Genomic DNA, 22845 nt, shown 5'->3' on the forward strand with positions numbered 1-22845 from the left:
GTTTAAGATACACCAGTACAATACTCATTCCAATTTGGCCTCACTGAGCTTTCAGATCACTATAGTGAGTCAGCTGTATAATTTTTTTTTCAATTTACCTTTTGCAGATTCTTTCATTGTGCATGGAATAGGTTAAGAGTGAACCAAGAGCTCCATATCTATTACCAAAAGGAGTGAGCAGGATCAAAAGCCACTCCAGCTCCTGCTGGATCAGCCACTGTTTCCTACACTGTATTGTGTATTACTTCTTGCACAGCAAGTTTCTAATAGACAAAATACAAGGGGTTAAGACTTGTTAGAACTTAAAAAATTTGGTTTTTTATTCCCAGCTCTGGACAAAAAAATAGGGCCTAATGCAATAGAGATCAATGTGTAGCCAGTATGTAAGCCCCTGAGGCACTTCTGTGCTAAAACATCAAGAACCTCTGTTATCAAAGTTCGAAGTATAAGTTTCTAGCCCTCGTGGGTCAAAGGGAAATGTTGAGAACATAAAATTCAGTGTGCTCATATCTGCATTCTTCCTGGTAAGCGAAATTGAAGTTTCCTTCTCTCTTTGCAATTATGTAGTTTTCTGTTCCTAATGCACAACTAAACAGAGTAGATATAAATTTTTCTCACTCCCAGTAAGATCCCCTTTACTTTCCTAATTTACACCAGTCGACGTGATCTGTTATGATTCTCCGGTGAGTTTTGGAAATGATGTTCTGTATACAGTCTAAGAACCTATTCTAAAGAGTTGTCTATAAAGTTCCCATTGTTTTTAATGCAAAACTGAAACTGACTTCCCATTGTGAAACAGTTGTTTCCTAGCCAACATTAAGTACAATATGTCTTCAAAACCATTGAGAATCTGAAATGGTGCATAATGTGCCCACCAGAATACCTCCATCACCTGATTTTTACAAGTTTACCAAGAATAATTTCTTAATATTGTACAGTGTCCTCTTGGCATTGCAATCTTCCTGCTTAAACAGGAAGAGCCCAATCCTAAGGACAGGAAAGCCATCACCTGGGTTACTGATAAGAGAAAAAAGTGGTTCTGGCCAACTCCATCCCCTATCCTTTTCTACGTCCCCAAAGCATTAATATTGGTGGTATGGTCTACTTATATAGTCCTTATATAAGAACACTCACTGCTAATGAAAATACATACACACGCAAGCACACAGTTATAACTCTCTGCTCACTGGAAAGAGCCCATCTATAAATCCTACATTTATTTTAGACTTTTTTGGTGATTATGTCAAGGTTACCGCGCTTTTATCCCACGGATTACAATACTGAAAATTAAGGTGGAACCCTTAAAGTCTATTCCCATCCATGGACTAGACAGAAGATAATCTACCACCACTTTCTTTCTTTCTTTTTTTTTTCCAAAACTTGATTAGCAGATGACACTTCTCCATAGAGCAGAACCCAAAATCTGGAGCCCTCTTGCACATTTTTGCCCTTTAAACATACAGTCATTTCAGCTGTTCCATTACCCTTTGTAGAGGGCTAAGGTATCTGGGAATACTAAATCATTTTTCCAGTTTAAATATTTATATTTTTAAAAAATGGGGAAGAAAAAAATAATAAAAAGCAATTGACTCTGGGCAACCACCATGAAAATTGGAAGAAAAGGCTACCTGAACAGAAAAGAGAATAAAAAGCTATTTGATTAAAACCTCCTGGCACCTCCAGCAAGCTCTTTTTCTTGCCAATCACCAAAAGAAAGGAGGGGCAATCAGGGCTATCGAATGCTACTGTTGGGGAGAGGGAAGGGAGAAGCCGTTTGGGTGCTGCTGAAGCATAAATCATTTCAGCTCAGGTGAAGATTGGGAAAAGGAGGAAAACCACATTGCCTCATCTTTCCCCCAAACAGACAATGCACTATGGTGAGTGAACAGCTTGGGGTCGGGTCAGACAGGCAAGATGAGAGAAGAAAGTGAGCTTTTAGCCCTCTGAACCCAGTCTTTTGGATCACCAGATAACCGGGATAAGGAAGCCATAAAAGCTGGGTCATTTCTGCCTCCCTCCTCTCACCGGATATGGTCCAAGCCCTTGCCTTTCCCAACGTTGTCTTGTTTTCACAGAGGCAAAGAAGGAAGGCTGAAATGGCTGAGACAGTAGCGTTGACAGAGTCCCTGTTCTCTCCCTCCCCCTCGCTAGCGTGGCCCGTTCTCCTCAGCACATGAAGGAGTCGTCTTCTTCAAAGTGGCACTGCTGGAGGACTTTGATGTGATACTCGTAGATCTTGAGGGCCGGTCCCAGGCGAATAGAGAGGCCAGTAAGCACATCAGTGCGCTGCATCAGCAGCAGAGATTTCCCATCAATCTCCTAGGGAGGGGGAGGGATACACAAAAACAGAACATCGTGAGATTAGTGCACAGCAGCATGCTAGGAAGAGGTTTCTGCCTTTCTATAAAGCAGGAAAAGAGTTCCAAGTATGGTTGATTAAAGCAACACTGAGGCATATATCCATGCATGCATACATACACACGTGCACTGCGTATACGTGTATCTCTCACCAGTCTGTGAGCTGAGAAAAGCCATTACAGAATCACCACCACCTAACTGGGAAGGAGCTTTGTAAGACATTTAGTCCCTTACTTTGCTTAGCACAGGAAATCTACTAAAGAAAATGTGTTCTAGAAATAGATATGGCTGCAATTACTCTCTCAATATATAGGTATTCTTAATTAGATTTTTATATCACCTTTATTAATCCTCCTTTAGTGACCATACTTGGGACCAGTACCTCTTTTGTTAAACAAAGCAGTCGCTAAGCAAAACTATGACTATGCTTATGGTCTTATTTCAAGTTTCCTTTGCTTTAAAGACCTGCAAAGATTGTCAATGCAGTTTTAGTTACTGGTACTTTTATCTCTGTCATAACTACAAACGGTTGCTAAATGAAAACTTTACCTGTATTTACCTTTTATTCACTTGCTAATCTCAAATGTATTTATAATAAAACTAAAAACAACCAACCCAACTGAACTGGCTTGGCCAACCCACCATTAGATAAAGTAAGGCAGGTGAGTGGGGCCCAATACACTTCCTAGCTGCTTGTCAGTGCTTCCCATTTTATTCCTACCCTCTTAAAGTAACCAGGCACCCCAGGTGTGCTGGCAGACTTTGCCAGTGTGGAAGTAAAATTCAATAATCAGTTCTACTGGCTTGTCAAAATGGAATTCAAATGTGCACCTATGATTCCTAAGCATCAAAATGGTTTAATTGCCCAATACCTAAATGTGAGATGCAAATAAGATCTAAAAGATCTAAGCTTTCAGAAAGCACAAAGCTTTTTACAAACTGAAATTTGTATTTTTGAAGAAACCAACAAAAGGCTATCTAACAAAGAGCATAGACCATAGTAAAGAATTAGGGAACATAATTGTGGATGGCTGAAGTCATCAGGAGGTGCAAAATCTCTCAATCTCTCTCTCTCTCTGAAAACATGTTTTGGTGAGAACTACCCAAAACCTGTCACAGCCTGAGCTCAAGAAAACTAGTCATGAAAAGGAGGACCATAAATGACAACGGGGTCTTCGTCCAGGGAGCGGTCGTTTTCTCATCTCAATTTTACCAAGTTTCAAAGTAAATCGCTGGTTTATCTCAGTAACCATATATGTCTTTTATGTCTTATTTTTTTAAAAAGAATAAGACATAAAAGACATATATGGTTACTGAGATAAACCAGCGATTTACTTTTAAGCAGTTGTCCTCTTGAAATACTGAGACTGGAATGGGTAGGAAACAGACAGAAACACTACTTGAAAGAAAGCCATATAACAACTGAAGTTTGGATGTACCCAGATGTACCCAGATTTTTAAAGCAATTTTCCCAAATGGGACCTAAATCCTGGAAAGAGTTCCAGCATATTCTCCATCAAAATGAGAGGCCAAGACTTTTAGGACCCATTTCGTAAGACTTTAGCTGAAGTGTAATCCTCCAATCCCTCTTCTTGGGGTTCTCACCTGCTCCTGAAAGGCTGAAGCTTGCTCAGCAAACCCAGCTTCTGTGAAATAATCCACAACGTCACCGACAGTCCATTCCACAGGGTCAGTAGGCTTCTCTTTCACTGAACTGGAGGAGGGGAGAAAAAGTGAAATTGAGATCAGAGGCCTTGCACGGCTTCTTCTCCATCATCATGAGAAGCCAGGGATTCCTCATCCGCACCAGATCAGGGATACTGTTCATGTGTGCATGTACACTCATACTGCACCGAAGGAATTCATCACAAGTGAATTGTACAGCATCTTTCTGTAGCAGTTTAAATCTGCCTTAAAGCATCCACTGCAGACGCAGAAAAATGCACCAATTTAATACCGGTACACATTTTATTTTATTTTTCAATCACACTTTCAGGAGAGATAATAATTTAAAGTAAAAATTAAGAAGATTAAATACCTCACATCAGAAAACTGTAAGAGTATCACAAAACTGACAACTAAATATAATGGCCTTAAAAACATTGGGAATATAAAAAAATTATTGGCCTGAAGCTGAAAGCAGCTGTTAAGGCTAATCTCTCTTGGGTCAATGTTCCACAACTGGGAATGACTGAAGATACACTCTTTGCTCGCAACTTTTCATTTTACCTTAGCGCTACCTAAAGGAGGCAATGTGAAGTTAAGTATATGTGAGACAGAGTGGCCAAATATTCTAGTCCTTAGCTCTAATGATGTCTAAAAGGCAATGTATAAAGTAGTTGGCACAGTACAGGTGCATGACAACTGTTAACATCCAGCCATGCTTGGTAAGTTTACAGCTGGACTTTGCATCAAATGCCGTTTCTGAACAGCAAGCCAAGACAGTCCAGTATAAGGTAAAGGTTCCCACGCACATGCGTGCTAGTCGTTTCCGACTCTAGGGGCCAGTGCTCATCTCTGTTTCAAAGCCAAAGAGCCAGCGTTTGTCCGAGGACATCTCTGTGGTCATGTGGCCGGCATGACTAGACGCCAAAGGCACACGGAACGCTGTTACCTTCCCACCGTAGTGGTCCCTATTTTTCTACTTGCATTTTTACGTGCTTTCAAACTGCTAGGTTGGCAGAAGCTGGGATGAGTGACAGGCGCTCACTCTGTTACGCAGCACTCGGGATTCGATCCGCCAAACTGCCGATCTTCTGATCGACAAGCTCAGCATCCTAACCCACTGAGCCACCGCGTCCCTATAGAGGGCAATAAAACAGACTGACCAGGGCACAGAGAACTGAAGCCGGGCTAGTCATGAGTCTCCTCCAACAACCGGAAGCAATCACCATATCAAGAGTTCTAGCATGGCATGACACTTTAAGGATAACAAACAAAACAACCCTAATGTGAATATTTCAACTCCACCGCTCTTGTTTTGCAATCTAAAAGGAAGATGAAGCCCACTTCCTTTAGCAACATCACATAGCCAAAGAGTCTATATAGCCTTTCTCCTCTTCAGGCCATCTTCTTCTCATACAACAGTTTCCCTTCCCAATTCAAGCCATATCAGACCCTTGGTATTGTTGCCGTTAGAACTGGCCAATGTGTGGTGGCACTGACCATTATAAGAGTAATGAGCAAGTGAGATATGACCAAGCTGTCCAAGATACCTAAGATATTTTCAACCTACATTAATTACTGAAAACACTGCTGTTTTTATAGATAAGTGATAGCAGCAGAAGATGGGTTCAAATATATCCACTTTTTCTTTACAATAATTAAACCAGGTATAATTGAAGAAGGGACGCGGTGGCTCAGTGGGTTAGGACGCTGAGCTTGTCGATCAGAAGGTCGGCAGTTTGGCGGGTCGAATCCCGAGTGCCGCGTAGCAGAGTGAGCACCTGTTACTCGTCCCAGCTTTTAGCCATGGCAAAAGAGATAAAACATATTGATATTGAATTCTAAGCAGTAAAATCTGCTCTGTAACCAGCTCAGATCCAAAGGCATTGTAAAAATAATGGAGGGGGCGGTCTCTTTGCAATTATAAAGCAAGATACATGGATTAATTTCTTGCACCAGTTTGCAAGATAACTAATTCTGTATACAAGAAACTCTTCTTCCTTCTTCTTTTTGCACATTATTGCATTACTTTAGCAGTTGCCTTTTTGTAATAATTGATTAGTTGCGTACCAGGAATCATCAGAGGTGAAGAGGGGAACAAAGCACTACTTGTTATTATCACTCTTAGTTTATTTCTGCATTCAATTATAGGATAATACAAATCTGTACATGGTGATGGAATACATCCCAGGTGGTGAGATGTTCTCCCACCTACGACGGATTGGCAGGTTCAGGTAGGTGTGTTCCCTCATCACTGCAAGGACGGGACTATGCTAGTAGGAATAGAGGAACTGGGTATTGTAGTTTTTATATTTGATTCCCTGGTATTAAAGAAAGAGCAAACGCAATAATCGTTTCCAGTTTCTTTAACTTTGTATTTGAGTAGATGTAGCTTGTCGGTCAGAAGGTCGGCAGTTTGGCGGGTCGAATCCCGAGTGCCGCGTAGCAGAGTGAGCGCCTGTTACTCGTCCCAGGTTCTGCCAACCTAGCAGTTCGAAAGCACATAAAAATGCAAGTAGAAAAATAGGGACCACTACGGTGGGAAGGTAACAGGGTTCCGTGCACCTTTGGCGTCTAAGTCATGCCGGCCACATGACCACGGAGACGTCCTCGGACAAGCGCTGGCTCTTTGGCTTTGAAACGGAGATGAGCACCGGCCCCTAGAGTTGGAAACGACTAGCACGCATGTGTGGGGGAACCTTTACCTTTTATAATTGAAGAATGGGTTGTGCGATATCTGCACAAAACTTACATGCAACTGAATGGTCTCCCATCTGCCTGGATGCCAGGTCTCCCAGGAGATGAGGGCACAGAGGGATCAGCCCCTGCAACAGCTGGTGACCCTGGAGAAAAAGCAGAGAAACAAACAGGGATAGGTCTTGTTCTGCATCAGTATAACTGGAACTGGACCAATCTGTGCTTGTGGTCCTTTAAACACAATGAAAAATGTCATTATAAAAAGAACATTTTAATTTCCAAGATAGCCAATGCCACTAACCGTATTCCTCCCTTTCACTTGCCCCCAGCTAATTCGAACCTATTCTAGAATGCCAATTAAAAATTCTTGAAACTGAATTAAATGATAGTCTCCATATTTATTGCAGATTTGAACATATACACTGACACACAATGCAAGCATGCAGTACATTGAATTATCATTCAATCCATGACAGAATTATTAGTGTTTAAATGACCCCCAATCTCAGATCTTTTGCCTTACTGCCTATTAGTTTTCCCAGAAAAGTCAAGTTTAGCCAGCTACTTCCCCATTTTCTGCTACTTCTTCCTGCCTAACTCATACCTGCTCTGTCTGGCTGCTGATAGGTGCTGCCATCTTTCTTGCTGCCTCCCAGATGGTGACAGGCACTTTCTCCAGGGCAAGAGGCCTTTGTGTGACATTGCTCATTTCCTTCATGCTGAGAATGCTCCAATCCTTTGTTCAAAGATGTTTCCTCTAGGGAGTGCAGGTCTCTGGGGGTGGCACTGCTGGGTGGGATGTCTTCCCCACCATGCTTGCTGTCCTTACAGTCACCGTTCACCTGGCCTGTCCCAGGTCTGCTGTAGTTGCTGATCTCAAAATCCTGTGCCACTTCTGAGCCTTCAGACATGGTGGAGACTTCATCCTCTTCTTCCTCTTCATCCTCGTCTTCTTCGCCTTTGATCTCCTCTCCTGCCCTCTGTTAATATCACAGAGAATAAATAAGAATAGCAAACAAATTTTAATTTGGCATTCTTCTGACATACTGGGATTTCACCTATCATGAAGGCAAGTACAACCATCACCTGGAAACAAGCACAACTACTGCTTTTGAGACACATCATTGCAGTGTTAATTAGTTTGGCTAAGACATCTCATATCTCAAACCCAAGCTGTTTTTGAGCCATTTTGTTTCAATTTCCTTTACTTGTATACAAGTAAAGGAAACCGATATTTCTGAGGGCAGTTGATGCAATCAGACTAAGTGGTGCTGGGATGGGAAACTTCTTAAATGTCTCCACTACTCTAGCAATGTGATTCAAAGCTCCTTGAAGCAGGAACGGGAAACTTTTTATCCAGGGAGCATTTCATGCTAGTAAATCACTGCCACCTCTATCTTCCACCTGCAGCTTTCATGAAAATCTGTGATCATTCTCATCAATTAAAGATTGCGAAAATAATACAAGAATACAAAAGGGGGCAGGATTTCCCCCCCTTATTGCTAATCCCTCCTTGCTGCTAACTGAATTGGATAACAGCTAACAAGGCTGCTAACTGAATTGGATAGAACATTTCTGAAGTGATTACTTCCTGAGCCAGACTGCATGATCTTTTCCTCCCCACCTCCAGCTTACCCATACTTGCATTCATTCAATACTACACCCACAACCTCTAGACTTTATTGGAGGTTACCAAATTCTTTAGGTCAAGCACAAACTGACTCTTTTGTTCTGTGTTTAGATGGAGCCTGGTACGACTGGAGTGGGGCTAGAAGGGGGCGCTCTTCTGGGCCCAATGTCCACCAACGGCAGCAATAAACTAACCTTACGGAAGGACCACACACAGGTGAGCTAAGAAAGAACCTAGTCCAGGGGTCGGCAACCTCGGCTCTTTTATGACTCGTGGACTTCAACTCCCAGAATTCCTGAGCCAGCTACGCTGGCTCAGGAATTCTGGGAGTTGAAGTCCACGAGTCATAAAAGAGCCGAGGTTGCCGACCCCTGACCTAGTCCTATGTCGGAAGAGTGTCGTCCACCAAGCCCCCCCCCCTCCCCTTCCCCCCCACCTCCCGCGAGTTGACCTTGAAGTTCTCTGAACGCCAAAAGCCAGCCCAAGAAAGAGTCTTGTCTCCCCACCTTTGCCGAAATACTTCGGCAATGTAGGTAGGAGGGAAGATTGCCCCGTTTAAAATCACGCACCAATCCTAGCGCCCCCCTCCAGTGCGACACGATTTGATTGGGCGCTGCCCTCAACTCTTCCTCCCAGACACACGCACACCTGCACGAGAGCCCACTGACAACATCTGTGGGGGGTGGGGGTGGGGGGGGGTGGTTGGGCGCCGTCCGCCCGCCCCCCCCCCAAACGGGCTGCTTTCTGGCGCCCACTGGCGGCCCTCCCCCCCCCCCCCGCCCAGCATTCGGGCACCCCCCCCTGCGCGCGCACTCTAATCGGTCCGTTTCCTTCCTGGAGAGCCTCACCTGTCCTCAGCCGGAGCGTCCCCTTCGGCCCACGCCAGACGCAAGCGCCGCCACCCGCTGTGGCCAACCCATCCCCCCCCCAGAGCGCGCCCCGGCGCCTCGCTCACCTTGTTCCTGTATGGTCTGGCGTTGGGGGCCCGGGCCTGCGCGCCTCTCTCCGCCCTGGGCAAAGCGACGCTGTTGCTGCCGCCGCCGCCGCCACCCAAGCGGGTTCTTTCCAGCCTCTCCTCTTGAAGCAGCCCCTGTGCTCGGCCTCGAGTCACTCGGCCACCCCCCGGCGCGGCGCTGTTCCCGCGCAAGTAGCGCACAATCTCTCCCAGAGTAACGGGGGGGGATTCCTCCTGGGCGGCGGGCGGCGGCGGCGGTCGCTCCCGTCCGGTCCGACGAGGCGGAGGAGGAGGAGGCGGCGGCGGCGGCGGCGGCGGCGCGGCTGGCTCTGCGCGAGGCGCAGCACGCTGGGAGGACCGGGGCGTCGCGGTGGCGGCGGCGGCGGCGGGAGCGCTGGGCGGGGAAGTGCGGGCCGGGCGCTGCGGGGCCGCCGGACTGGCGGCGGGCGCTCCGCCTCGCCGGGGAGGCTGGACCCGCGCGGCGTTGCGGTACGAGATGCTTCCCTTGTAGCTGACTCGGAGCACGGCGCGTTGCTGGATGAGCTTTTCCAGCTCGGCGCGGGTGCGCTCCGGCTCCGGGCCGTGCCGCCGGCGCACCATGCGGCAGATGCGCTCCAGGTCCGGGCGCGCCTTGCGAGAGCGCAGCGAGTCGATGGTGTCTAAGATCCACTCTTGGTAGCGGGGTGCCTCCTGGCCCGGGGGCGGCGGCGGGGGGCCGGCCATGGTCTTGCCGCCTCCCCCGGGGCTTTGCTGCCCCCGTGCGCCGCTCCGCCTTGGCCTCAGCCCTTGTCCGCGCGGCGCGAACTGGACCCTCCACCCGGCAGGCGCTGCTGCTGGCTGGAAGCGGCGGCGGCGGCGGCGCGCGGGCTGGTCCGGGCAGCGCGAGCTCCTCCCTTCCCTTCCCCCAGCCGCACGCGCCGCCGCCTCCAACACCGCCCGAGCGGGACCCGCAGCCGCTTAAGGAGGCGCTGTTGCCTCCCGTAGTCTCCCTACACTTGGCGACTTAAGGTGGAGCAGGAGAATTCTCGGGCTTCCTTAGCGGCCGCTCGGAGGGAAAAGACGCTCTCGGGCCGCCTCCGTCAAAAAGTCAGTCCCAATCCGACGAGAGAGGTCCGAGTCTGTTCTATTTATAGCGGCGGGCGTTTGCGCCGCGTCTTCCAGCGGGCAAGTCAAAAGGGAAGTTTTCCCTCCTAGCCTAGCCGTTTTTCTGCAGTGCTTTTGGCTTTCTCGTCCCACGCCCTTCGTTAGTCCAAATAACAAATCAGAAATCTATCCCCCGCCTCCTCCACAAGCCAAGCGATTCGGCAGCCCTTTTGTCGTCTTACTGTCATAGTTACTTCCTATTCCACGGAAGTTTCTGTTCTGTTGATGCCCAGACGAGTCCACCCCACCGCTGGATGAAATGAGATTCAATTTGGGAGTAAATACTGTAGACAAAGAATGGACTTACAAAAGGTCTGAACAGTTGACGCGGGCGAACTGCCTATCTTTTACAGAAAGATCTGCTGCCTTAAGTTTGTATTTTTCCCCTCTGGTGAACGTGGCCTTCATTTTCTAGATCTGAAGCATTTTTTTTTCCTATCTTGCATTTTGATTACTTTTCCTTAGGACCGAGGCCTAGATGCCTGGTATGAAGAGGCACGAAATAAAAGCGGCAATTTGTTTCTGATTACAAATATGACCACAAAGATAAAAGGTTTCTGTAAAAGGTTTTACTGTAGTGCTCAATTTCATATCCTGCTTCTAGCTTGAAAAATACGTGTTCACCCGTTACCCATTATTGATTTAACCACGGCTTACTGAATTAAAAAGTTTACTGTAACAGAATTAGAGTTACTTAAGTATAAATTAATCATACTGGTTGGGAATCCTACAACAAATTAAGGTAAAATATGGTTGGCTAGTTTGTATTTCAGTGTAGTGTGTAAACACAATCAGAGTAGATGTTTAGTGTATTACAGAAGTGAAACTATACAACTGCTGCATTTGTCAGTTATACATCCGTTCTACCAATCATCACATCTTCAAATAAGGAACCTATACAGAATTGATGACCTAAACAAAAACAAGATATTGAGAGATATGAATTAATTTTTTTATCATGTTAAGTCACAGAAAGTTGAATACTCTTTATCATTTGGTATATCAGGTTGGATACACAAGAGCAACTGAGACTTTCATGTATTAACTCTGTATTCAGTCTGTACTTCTTTGTAGCTAGCATTTTCCCCCCCAGAGGTAGAATTGCTGTTTCCTTCCCATCAAATGATGCAGTATCTTAACACTGATCAAGTTATATTAGCAGTTGGGGGACGAAACGGAAATTCACAAGTATCTCTTCTTAGAATTTCAAGCACAATTAAAAGACTACAGTATATAAAAACTGATACTCCAACTTAGTTGTTCAAACTTCACATGATATATATAGGTGGTCCATGTTCATTTTGGCCTATCAAGAATTGCTGACAAAATGAATATAAACGCTTAGGGCAGGGGTGTCAAATTCGCTGTGTCACGTGATGTGTTACAACGTATCGCAACTTTTTTTCCCTTGCCGGAGCTGGGATGGACATGGCTTCCACGTGACGCATCCAGCCCGCGGGCTGGCAGTTTGATACCCCTGATGTAGGGCTATTACTTAGATTCCCTCCAAATGGGGTTGGGCTAAAGCTCCAGCACTGAACTAATTTTTAGGCAACTTTATAAATGACCAAAATTCAGCATGCTGGTGAAAATTGAGAAAACTTGGAATTCAGTCAGAATTGCAGATCCAAAAGTCCATCAGCCTACAGTAAATTAAAACAATGCCATACAGGTAATCTTTGTTTAGCAACTGTCTCATTTAGTGACCATTCACTTACTATAATAATGAGAAAGTAGCTTTGTTGAAGATTATAAATACAGTCATGGTTTCACTTAGCAAAGGCTTTGCTTAACAACTGAGTTGCCAGTCTGAACTGTGGTTGCTAAAGGACTACCTGTAATTAAACATTTTATATTTATTTTCTGAATTGTGTCTCATTTTACTACCGATAGAACATGACTAGTAGAAAATAATAAAATAATTAAAATAATCTGATTTTATGCCACAAATAAGAAGACACTCTGTGATACTTAATAAATCTATGGAAGGCTCCTTTGCTGCATAATGATTATTACCAAATCTATCCACTGCAGGATGAATAGCTTATTTAGTGAAAGCTATAGACCCAGGGCTAGATGAATCAAAAGTTGGAATTAAGATTGCCAGGAGAAATATCAACAGCCTAAGATATGCAGATGATACCACTCTAATGGCAGAAAGTGAAGAGGAACTAAAGAGCCTCTTGATGCGGGTAGAGTGCAAAATTGGGCTTCAAACTCAACATTAAGAAAACCAAGATCATGGCATCCAGCCCTCTCAATTCCTGGTAAATAGATGGGGAAGAAATGGAGGTAGTGACAGATTTTATTTTGCTGGGCTCTAAGATCATCACAGATGGGGACTGCAGCCAAGAAATTAATAGACTATACACACCCTGCCAACAAAAGTGCGTATAGTCAAGGCCATGGTTTTCCCAGTTGCAATGTATGGGTATGAAAGCTGGACCATAAGAAAGGCTGAGCGCCAAAGAATTGAGGCCTTTGAACTATGGTGCTGGAGAAGAATCCCCTGGACTGCAAGGCGATCAAACCGGTCAGTCCTAGAGGAGATCAACCCTGACTGCTCTTTAGAAGGCCAGATGCTGAAGCTGAAACTCAAATACTTTGGCCACCTAATGAGAAGGAAGGACTCACTGGAGAAGAGCCTAATGCTGGGAAAGATTGAGGACAATAGAAGAAGGGGTTGACAGAGAATGAGGTGGCTGGATGGAGTCACTGAAGCAGTAGGCGTGAGCTTAAATGGACTCCAGAAGATGTTAGAGGATAGGAAGGCCTGGAGGAATGTCCATGGGGTCGCGATGGGTTGGACACAACTTCGCAACTAACAACAACATAGACCCACACCATGCTTGTCCAGTGCAGGTTGATCCTTTTTTAAATTTCCCAAGCTAGGGCTATGAGATGATTATTAATCCAATGTCATCTTACCATCTTACATACTTAAGAAAGGAGAAGAATCTGGATCTCTTCACTACTAGATTATTTCAATCAAAAGGCAGATCCAAAGTTTTCTTTCTGAAATGTGGATTTGGTACGCTGTGAAGTTTCCACAATAATTTTAATATAATTGCATTTATGCTACTAGAAACTGAATTATAGGAGTCAGGATTTAGCAGTTATGAGGGTTGTGAGCAACAGTGGTTACATCTCCACCTACACATAGGAAAAGGAAATGCGTCCCTATTCATAAGCTGATTCAGTGGCAGGAAGTGGTCAAGAATGAACTGCCTTTCTTTTTTTTTCCTTTTCAAAGATGGGAATAAATACATTTTTATCTTTAAATTACCAAAATATCAACTGAATTGATAGATTAACAGCAATTGTTCTGAAGGGTGCTGTAGGATTTTTTTGGTATTCTAATACCAGCATTTTTAATATTATTTTTTTCTCTGAACTCCAGAATCGTACCTAAATATTTGTTAGCAGTAAAACTTTTCCAAATATAAAGATGAACAATTTCACATTCCTCTATAATGTTCAAATCTGTTTAAACATAAATTAAAAAGTTCAACTCAAAGTCTTTTTCACAACACACACACAACCCCTATTATAAAGGTTTTAACAATTTTGATATTGTAATTTGGACATGTCAGTTTCTTAGTAGCTGCCCCTCCCAGCTCATTTTACAAAATAGGAAAACACTCAAGTTCTCAAAATGGTCTGAAAACTAGATAGTCTATTATAGTAAGGTACCATACATGAAACTGATTTGCATAGCACACAAATATGAGATAATCAGTAGCTTGGAAAAGCTGCTGGAATGCTGACCTGTTTCTTAGTTTTCAATACTGGCATCATTGCCTTTCTTTGTAATTTCTGGTCCTTATCAAGAATGATCCATCTTTTTCTTTTTTGAGCAATCATTGCACTAAGGAAGTAGTCTATCCTACACTGTAGCCCAGCTCTAACAAGGTCTATACAGCAACAGAATTAAGTGTAAGAAATACTTCAATTTCCAGACATAGGATGGTGTTCTTGAACTTGACATCAACAAAATGTGTTGGGATACAGCTTCCAAATTAGCATGGTCAGTTTCCAAAATCTGTAAGTCACTAGGCTCAGAAAAGTCGGAACGTGTCAGCTTCTCTTAAATTATTTTTGCGTATTTTTAAAATAATACAATAGCTTGTCACAGCTCCAGAAGCAAACTAGAATTAATTTTCCATAGTTTGGGGAAACCAGTTTCCTATTTTAAATTTTTTAAAAATGAGGGAACTGTGAAGAATCCAATAGGTATTATTTTCTCTGGTAAATCTTGTATATAAACAGCCAACCTGCTGCATTTACTGGCTGAGGTACACTGAAAGAGGAAGTGCACTCAGCTTTTCAGTACATCTCATTCTGTCCCATTGAAAACAGTCCCTCTAAACAAAAATTACAAAATTCAATTATTTAGCATATACAATTTAGCCTTCAATATGTTATGATTCTTTGTAATTTTATTATTGAGATATCTTAACCAGTGATAATGCCTTCTTTCATGGAAAGAGCTCTTCAAATAAAAATTAGAACCCTAAATGCAGATATTCAAAGAACTTGTAGAGTTTTATTTCCAGTTATGATTGTGAGTTTTCTTATTAACAGTTTTTACTACTAACCCATAGGAACTCAATTACTTTTGTTTTGAAAGTATTTTCCATTTTGTCTGCCTATTCTCAAGAGTTTGAATGGCTTTATTTAGTATTTGAATACATTGCACAACAGCATCTGCTTAAGCTGATGCCTGTCGGATGCATTGGACTACCACTCCCAGGATATTATAGGAACAGTACTCCAACATATTTAGAGGGTATTGAGTTGGAGGCTATCGTAGAACATTATGTTACTAGATACATGCCTTTATTTGCTCTGAATAAGGGTTTTTTTTAAAAAAATGCAAAAAGCGGAAGAGCTTTCCATGCACATTAACATGACAGTATGTATGAAATTCTAATATAGAAACTCAAGAATCACAATTCTGGGGTGCTCAAATAAATTTTAGGTAATGGACGTGTTGATTTCACAGCCATTTGATAAATTGCCTCTTTCATTATCAATACTCTCCAGATATAATTTAAAAGTTTCAAAATGTAATGTATATTTGATTATAAAACAAATGCATTTTTCAAAAAGCTAATAATTTTCATTGACTGACACTTAAAATTAAAACAGAGAGCATTTAATGGACATACCTTCAGTTATTTCAATTAATTTTAAAGCCTTATACAAAGGGAGTAGGCTGTATCAATGGTTAATGAAAACTGCATCATGTGAATTCCTAAAAGTTCCATAGCTTTTTATTTCATGTTATCTTTTAGCACCGGCCATCATTACTCAAACACCTTACTGTTGTTTCCCATCTTATCTAAAGTTTAGGAATTAAACTTTATTTTTTAAACAAAACTTTATTGGTAATAGTTTCAAATATGTTTACAACAATGCACACTGTTAAAGAGGAAGTAGGGTTTGTTTTTTCTCAGTGAAACAAGTTTTGTTGGATTACACAGAAGTGGTTTTTGCTTCTTCCAAGACTGGGAGCAGATGGCTTTAGTTCTACCTCTCCCCAACCTCACAAAAATGGGACTGAGGAGCTTCTTGGTGGGAAGGGATGATGAGAAGTAGGGGTTGGGGTGGCAAATAAAGCTTGTCTGATCCTAATAGCACTTCTGTGCAGATTACATCTTTCAATCTAAAGACGCCTGCTCTGCTCTCCAGCCATGGAAGGAGAACAGAAGAAACTTAACTGTGAATTTAGAAAGAGTGTACTTGGAGTCAGGTAGGTGAAGACAAAATACAAGGAGGCATTGCATTGGAAAGGTGAAGGGGAGTATCAGAAAAAATTAGGACAAAACAACAAGCCTTCCCTCCTCATTGTTTGAGTCCAACTCCAACTGCTTTCGTCTTTTCAGAGAAAAGACTCTAAACAGATGCCACTTTATATTTCCAATCTCAACAACAGACCAAAACTGGTCACTCCCTTGTCTGCATGGCACAAGTGAATGGGTTTTGTCTATTTTGTTTGTAAATCTCACCATCTTTATTATCAGGGTTAGGTTTGCCATCCTTCTCTTGTTATCTTAGCATAAAACTAGAGCAGGTGTATAGAGATCTTAAGGATTGGAGTAAAGGAGAGTCCACACCCACAGATCCATGTATCACCAACCTTGAGGTTTGAGCTGGAATAGGAAGACTCCTATCCAGCCAATGTGTCTTGCCAACATCTTTCACTACGCATGTACTTTATCCCCATTTTAATTGCTACTAAAGGGGACAAACCTCTTCTGACAGTGACAAGTAGCTCATCTTTCCCAAATTCTGCTTGTTTCTCATCCATTCAAATACTCCAGCAGTTACCTTAAGCAGTAGAACTGATCTTGGGATACATTTTGGAGGGGGTGAGGTTAGCTGAGGAGAAGGAAAAAGAATGGGTTTTGGAAATACACATTCAAACAGTGTTTCTTCCCATAATATTCCTGTTCCAGCTGCAGCCAGTCATTGTCCCCCTTCAGCAAGTGTGAATATTATTGCCTCTTTCTTTCCCAAAACCAGGGACAAAGATTTAAATCAAGTGTAGAAAGAAAGAAAAGAAAAGAAACCACATATTCTTCATGCTAAAATCCAGCTGTTTTTACAGAATTAAAATTCCTGCTGAATTTCATTTAACTGTGCTGGAAACAGAGCATATAAAAGCATTGCCCCCACCTAGACTGTTAAAACCTTTTTTAAGCCAGTCAACTATGTCTTTAAACTTTTTCTTTAAAGTTAATAAAATGAGCCTTGGAAAGGGATAGGGGAGGAAAGGGCTATTGATAAAAGGAAAGGGTAGTCTCACAGTGGGAGGCGAGACAATTGGGTTGTAACCCATTTAATGCTGGTCTAAACACCAAAGTGTTGTGTGGATGTGTTTACTTTCTGCCTTCCCCAATTCCCTTCCCTTTTTTTTTGCAATGCCCCATGAACCAAATCGTTAAGAGATGGTGATGAATTACAAAGTATTCCCTTTCCCTTAAAAATAAAAAGCCACCAAAAAACCAGGGACTGTCCAATTAGGGTTTGTGTATGGATTGGAGTCAATGTAAGCAGGAAGGGAATTTGTTTTAAAAACTGCCTGAGAGTGGCTGGGAGCCACCTTATAGCTTGCAGTGGATGGTGGATGGATGACATTCAGACTACTGTCTTTTCCACAGTTTCAAATGAATTCCCCTTTTCTCTCTTCTGCCCAAACAGATCCAGGTGAACCCCAACACTCTCCCACCTCCCAAAATTAACAAATAGGCAAGGAACTCTGGCCCTTGAGGCTGATCAAATCAAGCCCTTTCTTTCCCTGGGCACACAAAGCAAAGGGGGCTGGCCCTAAAATTCTGCAAACTCCTTGACGCATTTTTCAGTGATAGACACCCGGATCTCCTCTTCTTCATAGTCATCAAAGTTACTTGTGTCACCGGGTCCTTTGCACTTTGGTATAAAAGGAGCTTCCACCTGTGGAGGAGATAGCACAGTTAAGTATTATTATAATATGGGGACATGTCATCATGTGTTTATAATCAGTAGATCAATTATAACATGAGGCATGAAATAGGGCTACAAGTTTGCTTATTAATCTAAGTAATTTTCTCCCTCTTTAAAGAGGCACGTAAAGGACATAGTGATCTTGACGAAAGAGAAAGCGCAGGTCAATTCTGTTGGCATGGTGAGTGTCAGAGCCTCAACAACGGGTCTTAACAACTTTTACACTCAGATGAATCCAATGAATACTAGACTAAATGTATAGACCCAACAAAAAAACGCTTACCTGTTTATCTACAAAACAGAGTTAAAAGAGGCCCTGGTTCTCCATAGAACAGAATAAAACAAAAAGCTGCTTAAAGCTATTTCTGCTTAAGCTAGCTCACTCCTAATATTAATACAGGATTGGGAAAATTTGCTTAACTTGGTTCCTGCACACTCACTGATGTAAGGGACATGCTTTGTTTTCTTTAACCAGGTAAAGAGGTAAGAATTCTCCAGAAACAAGTGCATCATTATTTTGCTTCAGCTCAGTCGGAGCTCTGCCTAGCTCCTTCCATGTCTGCGGCTCAGCCATTTCTTCCCAAAGTAGAAGTTTATCAGCTGAGTCTCCCATTTCTTGTTTCTAGTTTAGGAAAAGTCAAATTAAAAATTCTCCAGAATTATTTGGGTTCTCCAGAATTACTTGGTTTTATATGCTTTGTTTTAACTAACCACAATATGTGGATTAAGATACTGTGTTTTGTAAATTATAGATTTGGGTTAAGTTAATTAAAAAAAATAAAATAAAACAAAACAGGCTACTATGTCTTGCTTAGGTTAATAAAAACCCTGGTCTAACACAGTGTATAAACCAAGCCAATGTTTATAAATCAATCAGCAAATCTGAGGGTCAGAAATGTAGTGGCAAATACAAGAACCCATTTATTTGTATCTAAAATAGTTTGTCTTTTTTCATGATCTTAAGTCTTATACCACATGCAGAACCTTCCAGCCCATTTTACATCACTAGAATAACCAGTGATATTTGCTGGCAAACAATTTTCCAAAGGGGAATCTTTTTGCCTCTGCTTCCATTATCCTCTTCTCCTTCAAATAATTCACTTCACATAAATAACCATACAACTTTGAGCAATGATGGTGAATCTTTTGGGCTTGGCATGTCAAAAATTTGGAATATGGCCTAACATGATTCTGCTGGCATATCACGTCTCCCCCAAACAAAAGAAAACAATTCTCTATTTCTTTATTGATTTGTATCCCGCTTTTATGATTTTTACAAATAACTCAAGGTGGTGAACATATCCAGCACACATTCCTCCTCCTATTTTGCTCACAACCACAACCCTGTGAGGTGGGTTGGGCTAAGAGTGTGTGTGACAGGCCCATGGTCACCCAGCTGGCTTTTGTGGTTAAGGTGGGACTAGAAGTCACAGTATCCAGCTTCTAGCCACTAGATCAAACTGGCTCCTATTTAGATCATCCTGAACTGTGGCACTTGGCGACAGCACTGAGGTGGGTTTTAAATAGAGGCCTGGGCTTCATCTTCAGCCCTAGTGCCACTGCTGCCACTCAAAAAAGCCATCTTACAACATTGTCCAATGATGGCAAGCCTTGAGGAATAGCATGATTGTCCCCCGCAGCCTACTATTTCCCAGGATCTGCCACATGCTACTAGGCAATGTTCTCTTTTGACAGGCTTTTGGGCCTACTTGAGGCTGTTCTGGGCTCACAAGGCCTCTGCTCTTGAAGTAACTTCAGAGAATGCTCTTCTACATTTCTGCAGTGTCCAAAAAACATATGAAAGCAGGCCCTGTTCTCAGGCAATTTTTGGAGGCTTCAGAAGCAACACAAGAGCAGAGCCCTCTAACAAGACTTCCAGTAGATCCGGAGGCCCCACCAAAGCACAACCCATTCTCTCACAGCCTCCATAGCTCCAGAAATCATAAAAAAGCATGTCCCGTTTTTACACAACTTTTGGAGGCTCTGAAGACCATGCAAAAGCATGGCTCTCTCACATAATATTTGCAGCCTCTGAAAATCACAGAACAGGGTATGCTTCCAAGAATAGTTGTCAGGTGAATTTTGGTGCGTCACCCAAAATATTGCCACCTGTCACCTTTGACATGTGTGTCATAGGTTCGCCATCCCATAACAATAAATAATTTAGTTGCATGCTTAAAATCTGTCAAATTGACGAAGGGCACTAAGAACTATAGTGTGCTATAGCACTAACAACTTTGCACAATTAACTGACCTATTCCAAATCATGGACAATTCAGAGTTTACTGCAAATGCAAATTCAGGAAAAGCTGATTCGTGTCCATACTTCCTAAACACAACAATAATCATTTTGTTGCATTACCACATCCATAGTCGTAATGCAAATTATGAGCAAGTTGTATTATGAGCTCTACCCCAAATCCCACATATGTGCTCATTTTTCATTTTAAAATAGCAGCAACTTAATTGCAATAAGTCTCTAAACTCCTAAACCTTGAAGATAAAGAGCGTCAGAGGTTTGGTCCCCACTGTCTCATCATTGGCATCATGCCATGACTTCCGTCTTTTGGCCCTTCAGTGACTGACATATAGTCAAAAATTGTACAGGCCCTGCTGCCAAAAAACTGCCTTCTATGACCTAAGTGGCAATTTGTAGAGGAAACTAAACTCAGATATGAAGATGAGGAGCCATTGTTTAGCCCGTTCCTAGCTTGCTCTTGCCTTGTGCCTCTGAGGACTGATCAGAGGCTTTATCAAAGCATACAAGCAAGCCAGGAAACCACAAACAACCCATTTTGGCATCACCATTTAGAGTTAGACAACTCAGAAAGTCACAGCTGTAAATAATTCAAAAATAAAGTTTCTAATTAAGGTTTGTTGATCTAGAACAAGCCACTTTTTGTGAAATACTATGGAAGCACTTATGCTGCTGCTAACTTGGTGCTTTAAGAAACTGCTCAATGCATCCACCTTTGTATATGTGCAAATGGCAGCCTTAAGCCTAGTAGGCAATTAACATTAAATAATAATAATAATAATAACAACAACAACAACGTTGGAAAGGACCTTGGAGATCATCTAGTCCAACCCCTCCTCAGGCAGGAAACCCTATACCATTTCAGACAAATGGCTGTCCAGTCCCTTCTTAAAAACTTCCAGTGTTGGAGCATTCGCAGCTTCTGGAGGCAGGTTGTTCCACTGGTTAATTGTTCTAATTGTCAGGAAATTTCTCCTTAGTTCTAGGTTGCTTTTCTCCTTGATTAATTTCCATCCATTGCTTCTTGTCCTACCTTTAGGTGCTTTGGAGAATAACTTGACTCCCTCTTCTTTGTGGCAACCCCTGAGATATTGGAAGACTGCTATCATGTCCCACTTCGTCCTTCCCTTCATTAGACTAGACATTCCCAATTCCAGCAACCGTTCCTTATATGTTTTAGCCTCCAGTCCCCTAATCATCTTTGTTGCTCTTCTCTCTACTCTTTCTAGTGTCTCAACATCTTTTTTACATCATGGTGACCAAAACTGGATGTGGTATTCCAAGTGTGGCCTTACCAAGGCATTGTAAAGTGGTATTAACACTTCACGTGATCTTGATTCTGTCCCTCTGTTAATGCAGCCTAGCACTGTGTTGGCTTTTTTGGCAGCTGCAGCACACTGCTGGCTCATATTTAAGTGATTGTCCACTAGGACTCCAAGATCCCTCTCACAGTTGCTACTATTGAGCAAGGTATCATCTATACTGTACCTGTGCTTTTGGTTTTTCTTGCCTAAATGTAGAGCCTTACCTTTTTCACCGTTGAATTTCATTTTGTTAGATAGCGCCCAATGTTCCAATCTATCAAAATCCTTCTGTATCTTAAGCCTATGTCAAACACAAGGCCCGCCACGTGGTTTCTTCTGGCCCGTGGCACCTCGGTCTGGCCCAGGCCAAATGGGCGCTAATCTACAACCTGGTGCCAGCCATCAAAGCCATATTGTGCCCAGCTTTAGATCCACAAGGCAGCCCTGGAACCAACAACGGGCATTCCTGCTCTGCCCTTTGGACATGTGCACAAGCGGAGTCCAGTGTCTCTGTTGGCTGTCTTGCCCCACAAGCTGACTTCACCCATGGATGCTGGCGCTGGTCGTCTCCTGAGCGCACACTCAGGGGCCGGGGCAGAGGCAGCGGAGCAGTTCCTCGCTGGTTCCAGGGCTGCCCCGTGGATCTAAGGCTGAGCATGTTCTGGCTTTGATGGCTGGAACCAGGTTGTAGATCAGCGCCAACCCCCCTCCCCCACCAGCACCTCCATTGCCCATTCGCTGACCTAGCCTTGCAGCCACGAGGCTTCCCTTTCACCAAGACTGGCCCTGCCTGCCCGTGTGGGATAGTGACAGCCGATGGCAGCATGGACACAGGCAGTGCTGGCAATCTCTCCCCCTTCCATCACCCCTTTCTGAGCACGGAGGAAGAGATGAGAATGGGAAGGGAGGGAGGAAGAAAGGAATGGAGGAAGGAATGGAGAGAGGAAGGGAGGGAAAAAAGGAAGGAAGGAAGGAAGGAAGGAAGGAAGGAAGGAAGGAAGGAAGGAAGGAAGGAAGGAAGGAAGGAAGGAAGGAGAGACATCTTGGTTGGAGATGCCCCAGTTCACACAGTTCTGCTTCAATCCCGGATACATTGAGACTTGGGCTCAAAGGAGAAAGCAATCCAAGTTAACATTGATATTCTTGAGTTGTGAACTCTTAGGAAAGTATCCCCTCCTTGTGTGTTGCAAACAGCCATATCCAGTGGGGAAAACAGGACAAAGCAGAGTGGGGGAAAATATTTTCCTTTGCTATATTTCCAGTCTGAATTAGACCATGGCTGGGTCCCTACAGAAGAGACCTTTTAAGCATTATGTATTAATAGAAAAGCAACTAACTTACCTCTGTT

General features: G+C 43.1%; 2 protein-coding genes across 5 annotated transcripts in view; both read right to left on the reverse strand.

Annotated features, from left to right (window-relative positions):
* Positions 1-310: 310 nt before the first annotated feature.
* On the reverse strand, positions 311-10143 carry SAMD1 (sterile alpha motif domain containing 1). The gene is made up of 5 exons (XM_083352113.1): positions 9306-10143; positions 7325-7700; positions 6776-6866; positions 3964-4072; positions 311-2319 (listed from the first exon to the last, which is right to left on the reverse strand). The coding sequence occupies exons 1-5, from the start codon at positions 10026-10028 to the stop codon at positions 2167-2169; spliced, it is 1452 nt and encodes a 483-aa protein (XP_083208239.1). The 5' UTR covers positions 10029-10143; the 3' UTR covers positions 311-2166.
* A 4831-nt stretch (positions 10144-14974) lies between these two features.
* PRKACA (protein kinase cAMP-activated catalytic subunit alpha) overlaps positions 14975-22845 on the reverse strand; it is a 72513-nt gene continuing 64642 nt past the window's right edge. For all 4 annotated transcript variants that reach the window (XM_083351771.1, XM_083351769.1, XM_083351770.1 and 1 more), the window contains one exon: positions 14975-17906. In XM_083351771.1, coding sequence (XP_083207897.1) covers positions 17781-17906 — 126 coding nt within the window. In that variant the 3' untranslated portion in view covers positions 14975-17780. The remainder of the gene's footprint in view (positions 17907-22845) is intronic.

The sequence above is a fragment of the Vipera ursinii genome (assembly GCF_947247035.1).
Source record: "Vipera ursinii genome assembly, chromosome: 2".
NCBI classification, from domain to species: domain Eukaryota; kingdom Metazoa; phylum Chordata; class Lepidosauria; order Squamata; family Viperidae; genus Vipera; species Vipera ursinii.

Bases quoted from the DNA above. Each gene is read 5' to 3' on its own strand.
- SAMD1 (XM_083352113.1), bottom strand. From the start codon at position 10,028: ATGGCCGGCCCCCCGCCGCCGCCCCCGGGCCAGGAGGCACCCCGCTAC. The intron at 7,701-9,305 runs GTGAGCGAGGCG...TGATATTAACAG, and splicing joins CCAGACCATACAGGAACAAG to AGGGCAGGAGAGGAGATCAA. The intron at 4,073-6,775 runs GTAAGTTTTGTG...CCCCTCCTCCAG, and splicing joins GGGAGACCATTCAGTTGCAT to TTCAGTGAAAGAGAAGCCTA.